The following is a 14,055-nucleotide window of genomic DNA, read 5'->3' as shown; positions in this document are numbered from 1 at the left end:
CTTACCTATGATACTTTTCCATCTTACAGTCAGGTTGCCAATGCCCTGATTAAAAAATCACTTGGCTTTGAAGCAGTAAACATGTCGATGTTTTCTTTAACACCTTCCACATCTGTATACATTTTCCCATTAAAATGGTGTTGCAGCGAACAAAAAAGATAGTAATCTGACGATGCAATATCTGCAGAATATAGTGGGTGGGGGAGAACTTCCCAACCCAACTCCATAATCTTGTGTTGCATCAAACGTGCCACATGTGGACGTGCATTGTTGTGGAGAAGAACACCACCCTTCTGATTGACGAGTGAAGGGCGTTTCTGATGAAGAGCTTGATTTAAATGTTCCAGTTACTGACTACAGATCTCTGCATTGATAGGTTGCTGTGGATTAAGGAGTTCAAAATGAAGTACTCCTCTGATGTCCCACCAAATGCAAAGCATCATTTTCTGTGGATGGAGTCCAGGTTTTGGGGTCGGAAGTGTTTTTTCTAGGACTGAGCCATTGTTTTTGGCATTTACTATTCACATAAAGAATCCATTTTTCATCACCGGTGACAATTCTGTCCAAAAATGATTCACGTGCCTGTAGAGACGAAGCAACGTTCACACGTTGATCACCTGAGAGTTTGTGAGGCACCCAAACACCTTCTTTATGGAGTTTTTCCATATTCCTTAGATGTTTTATGAGAGACATGCAATTTCAGGGCCATTGCACGAGTGTGTTGCCTTAGGTTAGACTCAACAAATGACTTCAGGGCGTCAATATCAATTCCAACATATCAGCTCCTGCCATCAGAGTTTTTAAGGCTAAAGTCACCTGAACGAAATTTGCTGAACCATCGTTGACACTTACAAACATTCAAAACATATCCATATTCTTTGTGGCTACAGAGGCGTTGTTTCCCTTCTTGTATTCAAACAGCATTACATGTCGAATGTGTCTCATTGTGTGCCATCACTATAAGGGATTAGAGCATACTAAACTTTACACTTTACACGTGACGTTTAGGCAGTTCATTTAACTATTATATGTGATGTACGTTTTTCGGGGGGTGGTTAATGAAAGTGTTCCAAAACATGACATTTATTTCTTGATGACTTAATATATATATATATATATATATATACACACACACACATACACACACAAAACTATATAATTATATACAATATCAACAATGTAGCGAGTAGAGCTTTGCATAGATGTATACTGGAGCAACACTACCTGCAATCGCTATGAATTTTCATATGGAGTGTCTATCCCCCAGTCACTCCTAGAAACATAGCAGTATTACACAGCTCTGAATACATTCTGTTTAATCAAAATAAGACAAGCAGTATATTAAGAGTCACAGATTGCTTAAATGTCATCTTGCAAAGTTTCATTATGATCAATCATACTATTCTTGAATTATTGATACTTTATCAGAGCACATATATAATAATGGTAGTTTATCCATTTTCTGATGATAGTACTATTAATTATGCTTTTTAATTTTTATTTAAATCATTGAGATTTTATTACACCATAAGCAACACTATAGATTTTAACATTTATGATTATTATGTTTTAACTTTTAATACATGGAAGGAACATGTTCATTGTTGTAAAATGGAATATTATTTAACTCTCTTAGCATGAGCTCGGTCCCAGGGACTGACCTTGTAACCATTTTGTGCTTGTTAAAGTTTTCATGGCATAACTTTTAAATTACTAAGTGCATCTTCACAAACTTTTATATATTATAAGTAAACATTACAAGGATTTCGTATGCAAAATAATAGTTTTTCCATCAAGTTTTATGATTTCTTAAGTAATGTTTTTCTCGTGCTTTTTTTCTTTTTGAATGTTAACTATCCAACATGCAAAGTAATTTTTATTTTAAGATTAAAAATACTTATATGTATCAAAATATTTTCAAATTTCACATGCAAAATGTTTATAACCTTCAGATAATATAATTATCAAATGTTTTTTTAGAAAAGAGCTTCATATTTTATCTGTTATTTTCACAACCGTGTCTCTGTACAGGTTGGATCGATTTGACCGACCTCAAAAACCAAGATAAAAAAATTTGGACCTCATTAACATCTAATTTGAATTAATGTTGCATTCAACATAACACGTAACACACAAAAATCAATTTTTAGGGTTTTTTTTTAATTTCCTTTTAAATTGAGAAATTAACTAATGTATAAGTCTAAAATTTGAATTATAATCTACAATTTGATACCAAACTTATTGACACACATTCATAAAATAGTAGTTCAATATAATTTTGAATGTGAGTCAACAAACTCCATGACATGGCCTTTGACCAGTGATGATAGGGTTAACAAATAAATAATCTTCTCATATGTCAAATATTTATTAAACCAATATTTTCTAATCTGTACAAAACTTTCAGCTGCTAACAATACACTGCAAAAAACTCATTTCTGATATCAATAAAACAATTTCACACATTACTGAATCCATCCACTGACCCAGAGCCCCTTGTATTATATTCTTATGCTCTTAAACTTTTCGTATGAAGGTCATTTTTATCAAGAGTACTGAAATCTTTGAAAAAACGTGACTATTTATTGATTGATCATGTTACCAAAAATATTTTCAGGCTTATGCAAGTTTTGTCCTTTCACAAGATTGTCAGGTTATATTTACAAATGTAAACTCTTAATTATTCATACAGGACACTTCATACACAGAATCAAACCAACTTAAAAAACATCCATGTTTATAGTTGTATTATAACCATATGGCATCATAATATACAATTATACTCATAGAGAGTATGCTAATGGTGACTGGCACATACATGAATGTCACTGTACACAAACATGTTTGTCACTGACAGTGATACTGCATTACAATATTACACCACTCAGATGTCAAGTTTTTCACTCTGTTTTTACATAATGTTGCTTATTACATTAAAAAAAACTTTTAATAAGTAAAACGTTTACTAAACGCACTCACAATATTTTTATTCTGGTATGACCCTTGACTTTAGACACAATGATAAATACTAGCACACTACCCATACAACCACACTAGCACAACACAATCTCCATAATAATTAATATCTTGATCTCAAGAGCATACTGTGGTCTGAAAGTCTGTAGTTTCACAACAATACAAAAGCTATTATTCAAATTCTATAAAGCCAAGCATACTCATTTTTATCTTTTGTTTTTTAATCTTTCCTGTCCCTAGCATCTTGTTTGAAAATAGATAAATTTTGGTAATATATTACTCAAATATCCAATGCATTAAATTACATATTACTAGGTAAAAATGATGCATTCAACTGTTTCTAAAAATATTCATGGATAGAAAACTATTCTTGGAAACTCACATGACATTGTTAGTTACTATTAAGGATATTCTATATTGCAAATTTTTTGTTTTCAAAACTTATTATTATTTCCAAATTACTTATAATACATTGCAATCCATATTTGGTTTAATACAGTTTCCTTAACTGTCACATACATGAAATAAAAATAATAACTCATCAAAATGAGTTTTATTCCACCTTTAAAGTGCAATGCTTCACCAAACTAACTGAACTGTTCATTTTCATTATGACATATTTCAAGTTACAACAAAAATAAGTAAATGACATAACATATCCAGGTTATTGTGTGTTCCTTCTGTGGCTACTGATATGGGAACTGTTTTGTTAATGCACTAAAAGATCAAAATAACTTATTTAATGGGAACAGCTTATCTCTAAATAGTAATTTGTTAGGGGTTTTAAGCTGCTGTAAAACAAGTCTCCACGAATTAGTTTTAGGAAGTTGAGAAAAATCTTTTTTCAGATCTAGTTAGGTGGGAACATAGCTATTGTTTACATATTATATTACAGATACCTACCTACTTCATGATAAGTAATTGTAAACAAAAGAGACAGAACAATGTTTATGCATAAAGTACCTGTATGAGATTTTTTGATACTAATGATAATTATTCTTTTGGCATCAGTGTCCTAGAAGCATCATCAAATTACATGAAATTCACTGATATTTCCCTGTTTTTATCTGTAAAATGAAATTCCCTCATGTTTCTCGGAGCAGCAATGCAAAATACAAAATTCACTGAGTTTTTCCAGTTTCCCTGACCTGTGAGAACTATTTTTTCAAATACATCAACACTGAATGGAAAGATCAATCACCCAGTATTGTCAGCATATTGCAGTGATATCTAGTAATAGCCAATAAAATAATTTTATGTTATTTCTTGTAGTATACAGATGTTTTAATGAGTATTTGTTTATATATTTCAATGACTTTTCAGATCTTAAATGCTTATTCAGAAAAAAAATCTACATTGTAAAATTGCAATTAGAAAAAACCTGTATGTTAGCATGTACATTTTTCTTTTTTTAAATATTTCAAACAAGGTGTTAATTCAAACTCTAAAATGTGCAGCTGCATGAGGAAGATTCCTAATTACTCCTAAGATCCATAGGTTTCATTTGTTTTGTTTTGTAATTAAGCACAAAGCTACACAATGGGCTATCTGTGCTCTGCCCACCATGGGTATCAAAACCCAGTTTCTAGCATTGTAAGTTCACAGCCATACTACTGTGCCACTGGGGAGCAGATCCATAGCCAATTTGCTTATAATTTATTTCACCTTCTTGATGCCACATTGAGTTGTATATTAATAAACTTAAGCAGGAATCTCAACTTGCATATGGTATGTTAATAAACATAATTGCATTCTCTCAATATCACAGCAAGATTTGAAACTTAAGCAGAAATCTAACATTACACATATGTTAATAAACACAAGTGCATCCTCCAAATACAATAGCAAGCTGTGAAACTTAACAGAAACTTCAATTTACATAAGACATGTTAATACAAACAAATGTATTCTGGTTCATATTTCTTACTGAAAGATAAATTTTGTGGTGTGCATAATACAACGTTTTTCATAAATATTTGATTTAGCATATTTTCCTTATTGTAAACAAGTTGTTACAGGTGACATAATTTTAGTATGTTTTATTCACAGCTGTAAGGTTCTCGAAGTACAAGTTTTATATTTTTCAGTGTTTTCTCACCTTTGATAGATTAACACAGCGTGCATGAATTGCTTGAACAAGTAAGCTACTGGCAGCTGGATTACGATGAACAGCACTGAAACAAACCATAATTATTAATATTATCAAGCAGTTTTTTCAATTTTAATTTTTTTCTTTAAAATGAACAAAAACAATAAACATCAAATGATGAATGTTATATGAACCTTTACATACTTGATACATGAATATAATAACTAAGTTGTGTGGTAACATAATACTCTGAAAAAAATAAAAATAAATTACACATTTGTAAAAAGAAAAATAACAAAGTAAATACAAAATACATTTACATTCATTATGTTACCTGATAAAATCATGTACAGGGAGCTCACTTGACAGTTGAACCAGATCATTAACATGATGCACAATCAACCAGGTTATCTGTTCAGCATCATTCAAGTTTTCATACTAAATAACAATAGAACAAAGTCATTGATTGTTTGCTCTTCAACAACAAATACTTCAAAACCAAGGAAGAAACATTAAAACTTACATTTACTAAAAATTCTATAAATTTCCTATACTGAAAATGTACCTATATGCAAAAAATTTTTTTTGCATGCTACAGGCCTTGCCCTCCCATGTACCCCACAATCATTGTGGCTCAACTTCGTCTAGCATGTAAATCATTATGTGACAACTCTCCACCAATAGGAGTGTGACACACCCTCCTGATGTACGTGACTCCTATCTGATTCTACCAAACAATCACTTTGGGTTTAGGCAGAAAAAGAAGCAATGGTTTTCAGCAGGGAGGAAGTGTGGCAATTGTGAGAGAAGGTACCTGTCAGAAATACATTTTCAGTATAGGAAAGTTTTAACTTTTGATAGGGTACATTACCTCTTCTCACATATAAAGCTAGAATCCCACAATGAATACATGGAGGGATCAGTGCGTGGGATAGAAATAAGCATCCTTCAAAAGCATCTGAAAAACATCACAGAATTGTGATCCCCCATAGAGGATCAAATGTGGGAGACTGCACCACTTCTTTACCAGGTATACTTTGCACCCAGTGTGGAAAAAGGTGTCGCATACATGGGTAGAAAATAAGGGATGAGCACAACCAAAAGGAGAGAGAAAAATGGTTGGATTGGAATCCAAACCCCAGTATATCATAATCTGAATCCTGTCAAAGAAACATCTACAGACAGTAATGTGGGGGAAAGCTAAAATGGATGTGCTCCTAGGTACAGAGTGACTAGTGTGCAATGGACTGTATACAGCATATCAACTCCAGTCCAAAACCAATCAGTATTGGAAATATAACTTCTGATCTGTGGTAGGAGGAGGGTCCACACCACCTTCACCACAAGCTCAGTAGAACAGAAATACATACTGTGCAAGCTGATCTATGAAATGGGCAAAGGTGTGCAAATCCACAACTAACCATACATCTGTCATCTGAATGATGGCAGAAACAGGTGTGCCCATGTGGTAAGTCACATTAAAATCAAACTTAATCAGACTGGTACCTCCACTGTTCCTTGGGCCATGAAACTCCAGAAGATTGAGTGCAATAGGGAGAACTATTACCTCATTCAACATTATTCTCTGGATAGGTCCACACAGAATTATGAGTGCAACAGCACTCTCTGGGTCCCACTGCATGGAAGTGGATGACCTGCGATGAAAAATATAATCACCTCACCCTCCAGATAAAACTGCACAGAAGCTGGGCATAACACCAACCTCTGGGACCCACTGCACAGAGTTTGGTGATAATGAGGCAAATTCAGTGAGAAAGAGGAAACATAAGCAACACATGTGAGGACTTATGTTGATTGGTCCTGCTCTAAATAAAAAAACAGTCAACTGAAACTGAAATCTAGATGATGGTGAGAGGAGGGATCCCAACTGAAGGAGTGAACTGCAATGTGATGGATCAACTCTAAAGCAACATCATCCTCTGGATGGAAATGCACAAAGGTTGGAGCATCATAGCAACCTTCAGGTCCCACCACACAAAAATGGATTGCATCCAGAAATTATAAGCAGCTTCTCTCTTCGGATAAAACTGCCATGTGCAACATCAACCTCCGGGACCCACTGCACAGAGGTAGAGCATTTTTATTAGTAGACATGGGCAACATCATCTCCTTAGATAAGACCATACAGAATTGGAGAGCACTGCAAACTTCTGGGTCCCATCATTTAGAAGGGGATTGCCTCAACCAATTATATGCAATTGCACCCTCCAGATAGAACTGCACAGAAGCTGAGCACAACATCAACCCTAGGAGCTCAATGTACAGAGATAGAGCGCATGATTGGAGAATGACATGCCATCTACACCACCAACCTACTTTCTACTCAATGAATTTCTTAGTTTATGTATATTATTGGGTGATTACATTCAGGAGGATACCCCCAAAGTCCACCACCCAAGTGGCTAGGAACTGGAAAGTGGCAAGGACTTCCATACTCCACTAGAAGAACAAGGGGGATAAAACATAGAGGACAGTCTAGAGGAATGCCAACACCAGAGACAATGCAATGGGTGACCATGAAAACCTTACTTTGAAAAGCAAACCTCAACTGATTTATTCAATCGAAGGGATAGGTAGCTATCCCCTTTTGCTTTGCCCATGTAATTCCAAAGATTAGCATGGTCTGGAACAGGCATATTAATGAAGCAAATATATTGCAAGGGAAAAACCTACAAGCAATCTCATGGAACACTCCATCTCTGCAGTGTGCATTATTGGCCAACGGTATATTATATTTTATGATTTCATCTTGGCTGTACAGTGTGGATTTTACATATATTAAGTATACGTGGACAGGCAACACTCACCACAGAGTGGAATCCTTAAAGAAAAAGGACATGCTAATGTAAGAAATTAAAAAGTGTATAAAAAAGATAACTTACCCAGTCACAGCCTCACTGACATTTGAAGGATGGCAACAGGTAGAAGATGGTACCCTGACAAGGAAAAAACAGCCACCAGATGAAGATAGTGGGAGATGAACATATGAGGTGTAATCCACATACCCGACTGAAGAATTTCCTCCAATGGACAAATGAGGTGAAGCTTCAGGTAAAAAAGTAGGATGCCTGATCTGATGTGAAGACACCTAGTACAAATTTCAGAAAGAAGGAGACAAAAAGGAATATACCAATCTAATTAGTTGCCAAACCCAACTTGTAAGAGTAGAAGGAGAAAGGTCATGTACAGAGGACTGTTGCCAGGGGATGAAAAGGTGAGAATAGGAACTGTGGAAGGAAGCTATGTGGGCAATGTAACAAAGAAGAGCATGTACGGGACAAAGAAGTCTATCCAGATCCGACCAGTAATAAAGGTGTGAGATGGGAAGAAGAGAAATTGGCAAGAAGGAAGAATTATCCTCAAAAGCCACTGAAGTTTTGGGAAGGAAAGGCCGATCCAGATAAAGGAGAACAGTGTGTGTAAAATGTTCTAAGTAACTATATCAGACAGACTAAGCCCACAGGCTAATAGGACTAGGAAATAAGTCTTAAGGGACAAGTGAAACAAAGAACAAGAGGCCAAAGTTTGAAACAGAGTTAGAGTAAGGCAGTGAAGAACCACATTGGCATCCCAATCTGGAAAGACTGCTCAATGAAGAGATCTACAAAAACGGAAGGAACACAACAAAAGAGAGAGGGTAGGGGAGGTAAAGATTAAAGTGTACCAGGGAAAACAGAAGGTGTGGGATAAGGTTGCTCAATAACCTGTGATGGACTAGGCAGAAGTCCTGTAATCAAACAGCAAAGTAAGGAAACCCATAAAAAGAGGAAGAGTGGGTCGAGAAGGGGAAAACCCCAACTCAATGACCAATGGTGGAAAACATTCCATTTACGCTGATAGACTGCCACTGAGGATGAGCAAATGGAACGTGCTAGAAAGGAAGTGACACACCAAGATAATCGAGATTTCCTTGCCAAGGACCTGATAAATGACAGGCATGAAGGTAGGAAGGGCAGGATGAAACATTGGTGACTGAGGTTGATGTAGAATGGATGGAATAAGAAGAAGAGGCAATTCAAAGCTGAAGTAGCTGGTAAACCAGGAGTAATCAGAAGGACCTGATATAGAGTGGGATGGATGATTGAAATCAGCCAAGGAAGAAGACAGATGGGAAGAAAATCATAAAGGTATTGGTTGGTCCAATGCTGGTTGAATGAATTGACAGTTAGGGTGTGTGGATGAGGAACTGGAGACCAAAACAGAGGTGGTAACTTGGAATAGAGGAAAGTGGCAAATGCATCCAGTTGAGGAGTACCCCACCAGAGGCATAACCACTGGAAAACCTGAAGAGCGAGAGACCATTCCATGGGATAAAGTTTGTCTGGTCTGGAAATATAAAGCACCTGGAACGTGACATGCAAGGAGACGTATCCCAAGCATGTGGGCCCAAAATAGGAGATCCAAGATTTGAACACAAAGGGAATGAGAATGGTAATGGATATATGCCATCACTGAAGAACTGTCTGAAAGGATCGTGACAAGTGAATTTTGGCCAACAGGAAGAAATTGATCTAATAAATGTTGTACTGCCAGAAGCTCCTGGATGTTGATATGGTATGACTTGTCAGCCATAGACCATTGTTTGAAAGCCTCCTGCTGATCGACCCACACCCCCAACCATGGAAAGGAGCATTTGTGAAGAGATGCAAATCTGTATGAGGTAGAAGAATTGGTATACCTGACGAAATGTGGGCCTTGTTCAACCACCAATACAAATCATCAATGAGGGAAGGAGGAAGGGTCATGGGAAAATCCAAGGGATCCTGAACAAGATTCTAGTGGTTGTGTAGCATCCACTGAAGAGACTGCACATGTGCTCGACTCAAGAGGATAAGTGCTTCCATAGAAGCTCAGATTCCTAAAAACAATAGAACCTCACGAGCAGTAAGATAGGGAGTAGCATGGACATGAACAACTGAAAGCTCCAATGAATGTAGTTGAAGGGGAGAAGGTTGGGTCCAACTGAGGTGGGTGTTGAAAAAGACATCCAAGTGGACAAAATATTGGGTACGTAACAGGTAAGACTTTTCCAACTTGATAATCCAACCTACTTGAGCTGCTTCTGTCAGAAGCAAATGAGTGTGTTGTGAAGACTCCGTTTCGGAATAAGCTAACAAAAGACTGTCATCCACACAGTGGTGTAAGCACAACCCCCGAGCATGCATAAGTCAGGCAAATGTTTTGACCCCTAACAAAAGGCATATGGAATCAAAGCAAGCCCAAATGGGTAAGTTGCAAAACTGGTACACAACCCCATGGTGAACAAACCTAAGATAGTGTCTCGACTGATGAGAAATAGGAATGTGGAGAAAAGCATTCGAGCCATCTACTTTGGTCTTCCACAGTCCTGGACAAAAAGCCCAACTTAGTGTGAGAAAGGACTCCATTGTAAATCAGGGAAGATTCAAAAAATGATTGAGGCAGAACAGATCGATTATTAGGCACCAGTCCCTGGTTTTCTTGGTTACCGCAAACAGCCTGGAGTAAAAACCTGGTCTAGAATGGTAGACAGGTTTGATAGCTCTCTGGTAGTAAGATCCCAAGGTAATGGAAAGGATATGAGTATATGAGACAACACTGGTGGGGAAAGGTATTGGATGACAAGTCCTTTGGATAAAACCTGGATAACCCAATGATCATCAGCAAATTCCTGCCATAGGAGAAAAAAATTGGCCAAACAAGCCCCCACTGGACCGGAACCCACAGGATGGTCACTGATACTGCTGGCAATGATGAAACCTGCATCAAGAAACTCAACAAATGATGGAACCCCTAGTGGTAGGAACAGGTACAGAATGGGAGGGTGCAGGACACAGAACAGTAACAGGGCATTTTAAGGGTTCAGAATGAAACAAATTAGCAACCAAAGATGTAAGTGTCGAATGTTGCCTCATAGATTCCACACATGGTTCCAAAGTCTCAGGAATATCCCCAAAAATGGACAAATGGAGAAGCTATCTGCAAGTCCCAAAGATTAGTGGATGGTAAATGAACATGAGACAAGACAGAGTCCTTTCCAGAAGATTCCAACAGCAAATAAACCATATGTGAATGGAGAGAGTCAAAGAGAACAATTGCAACAACATGGAGGTAAGGAAGGAGAAGGTATCCCCCCAAAATCCCTCAGGAGATCAGTGGAGTGCCACAGAAAGGAGATGTATGATGGACAAGTACTGTAGGAGAGCGATAAGGGTAAGACAAAGGTGAGAAACTGGGTGTGAGGTAAACAGAGAGAATTGTCAGGGTCAGCCCCCCATACAGGCGAAAGTGATTCTAACTGCTGAGAATCATAAAAAGGGTAATCCACCTGATGGTAAGCCAAGGCAAAATGATCCAAAGTGCATGGAGGTCAAGGAATCCTAGCCCCTCTCACAACAGAGAGACAAAACGCTCAGCATGAGCCACGACATCAGGAGGAGGGAAAACAAAATACTATAAGTATGGGGTGTCATGTAATAAGGAAAGAACAGTATTATACAAAATCAGGAAAATGGTTAAAATCATGTCTAAAAAGGCTGAGTTAGGCCTAGCAGATTCCGCAGGAGAGTCTTGGTAAGGCACAGCATAATTAGGTGGAGGAAAAGGGCTGTCAAAATCTCTGTTATCCCAAACAGGTTTAGCAGGTTCAGGAAGAAATTTGTTTGTTTTGAATTTCATGCAAAGCTATACGATGGCTACCTGTGCTAACCATTCCTAATTTAGCAGTGAAAGACGAGAGGGAAGGCAGTTAGTCATTACCACCACTGCCAACTCTTGGGCTATTCTTTTACCAATGAATAGTGGGAGTGACATTCACATTATAACACCCCACATGGCTGAAAGGGCAAACATGTTTGGTGGGACGGAAATTCCAACCCACAACACAAAGATTGGGAGTCAAACATCCTAACCACCTGGCCATGCTGAGCCTCAGGAGAAAATCTAGCAATATCAGGAGAAGAAGGTCAACTCATATAATGATCAATCTCCCAATGAATTAAAGCTGATAATTCCTCAGTCGAGTTCCCCAGACCTGAAGCCTGTGTAACTTTGCTGGAAGTAGGTGGTAGAACCACCGAAGTGGTAAAATGAACTTCAGAATTCACCATGTCATGATGATTAATTAAAAAAAAAGAACAACAAAGGTAAGTTATCACTTAAAATTACAAAATAAACTGTAGTAAAAGAAGTAAAGAATATTTCTACTTTGTATGTAATATTAAAGAAAAAATACATGAATGGAGCACAATGAAAAATCTTGACAAGTGCACTGTCAAAAGAGAAGTGATAGTTTGGTAGAATCAAACAGAGGGAGTCGCATGCATCAAGAGGTTGTGTCACACTACTGGTAGAGGGTGGTAGCCTGATGATTTACATGCAAGACCTAGTTGAACCATGATGATTGTGGAGTACGTGGGAGGGCAAGGCCTGTGGCATGTGAACATTTTTTTTCTTATACCTATAGAATAGATATATATATACACACACACACACACACATGTGTGTGTGTGCGTGCGTAGAGGTAACGTACAGTATCGGAAATTTAATATTAAGAATGTATACAATGATAGTAAGAATTTCACTCCACCTTCAATTTTGAACTAAGGTGTAACTGACAGCATTAATTATAGGCTGAAACTACCTGCTAATTAATGAATTAAAGAGGACTTTCAGCTAGAAGTAATGATAATGACTGGTTGTGGCAGAAAACAATATAATTAGTGCTGGTCTTTACTTGATAGTTCAGTTCAATCAAATCATTGGAAGTTATTATCATAATTCATCTTCATTTAACTCTCTTCACAAAATTTTGCAATTATACAGACCTGTGAATTTAAACTCAATAAAAGTTGTTTTGGTTTTAATAAGATTTTCCATTATTCAGCTGTGCAGATTTCGAAAATAATATTTATTTTTTTCTATCATGTAAGAATTTTAGATATTGGGAAGAAAAAAAAAGTTTACTTATATCAAATTATTATTTCATTTACCACATTGAAAATTTTTTATTATTGTATTTGTTAACAAAAATACAAAAAAACTGAAGAAAAGGGAAGAACATTGATGTCAAATGAATATTCATCCTAATTCTTCTTGATTTTTTTTTTGAAATCTACATCTTTTACTCTCAAAACTACGTGTTGTGGTCTTTTTTTATGTATTGCATTATGCTGGTTTGTGAAAAATCTGTACGTGATGGAAAAAATGGATATCATTTTTGGATTCTACATACAGGTATTACTGAAGAACATGTAAAATTTCAAGACAATAAAACCATCAAAGGCTTGTGTTATCAGTAAACATTACGCAAAATATAATTTCTTTTTTCATTTTTTAAGTAAGGATTTGGTAGTGTATTTTTTCTTTTTGAGTGTTGACTATCCAACATGCAAAGTAATTTTGATTTTAAGCTTAAAAATACCTTTATGCATTATATAATTTTCAAATTTCGCGTACAAAATATTTATAACCTCCAGATCATTATCAAATGTTATTTTTAGAAAAACTTTACATTTTATCTGTTATTTTTCACTATTCTATTTCTGTACGATTTGGTCAGTTTGACCAACTTCATAATCACCATCAAAAATTAGGAAATAGATATAAATTACACTTATTTTTTCGTTCTAGGATGACTAAATGGTTTAAATCTCATAACATTATACATCTACATATATTTATTATTTTTGTTTTATTGACCTTTTAGCCATGCCTGACTAACATTACAGAAGTTGCAACGATGTGGAGCAAGTGCACTCATATTACAATATACAACTGGCCTTTACAAAGTGACCTGTCTTCACTGTGTTCTAGTTGAGACCAGTATTTTGTAATATACTGTCACATTTCATTTATAATACATTATATATGTATTAGGTCATCAAGATATTAATGTCGCTTTTTTTAGATGAAAAAACATGAACAACTTAACAAAACTTTTATTACATGAAATAGTCTCCATTCTTATCAATGATGCTTTTCCATCTTAC

At 36.2% G+C, this 14,055-nt stretch overlaps 1 protein-coding gene across 1 annotated transcript in view; it reads right to left on the bottom strand.

Moving 5' to 3' along the window:
* The window catches only part of LOC106458536 (huntingtin-like), a 269,635-nt gene that overhangs the window by 107,279 nt on the left and 148,301 nt on the right, over positions 1-14,055 (bottom strand). Inside the window, exons 33-34 of the mRNA XM_022384781.1 lie at positions 5,400-5,503; positions 5,075-5,150 (exon numbers count right to left, since the gene is read on the bottom strand). Coding sequence (XP_022240489.1) covers positions 5,075-5,150; positions 5,400-5,503 — 180 coding nt within the window. The remainder of the gene's footprint in view (positions 1-5,074; positions 5,151-5,399; positions 5,504-14,055) is intronic.

The sequence above is a fragment of the Limulus polyphemus genome, unplaced genomic scaffold (genome assembly GCF_000517525.1).
Source record: "Limulus polyphemus unplaced genomic scaffold, Limulus_polyphemus-2.1.2 Scaffold482, whole genome shotgun sequence".
NCBI classification, from domain to species: Eukaryota; Metazoa; Arthropoda; class Merostomata; order Xiphosura; family Limulidae; genus Limulus; species Limulus polyphemus.
Note: the sequence above shows the minus strand (reverse complement) of the source record. Positions and strands in the feature narration are given on the sequence as shown.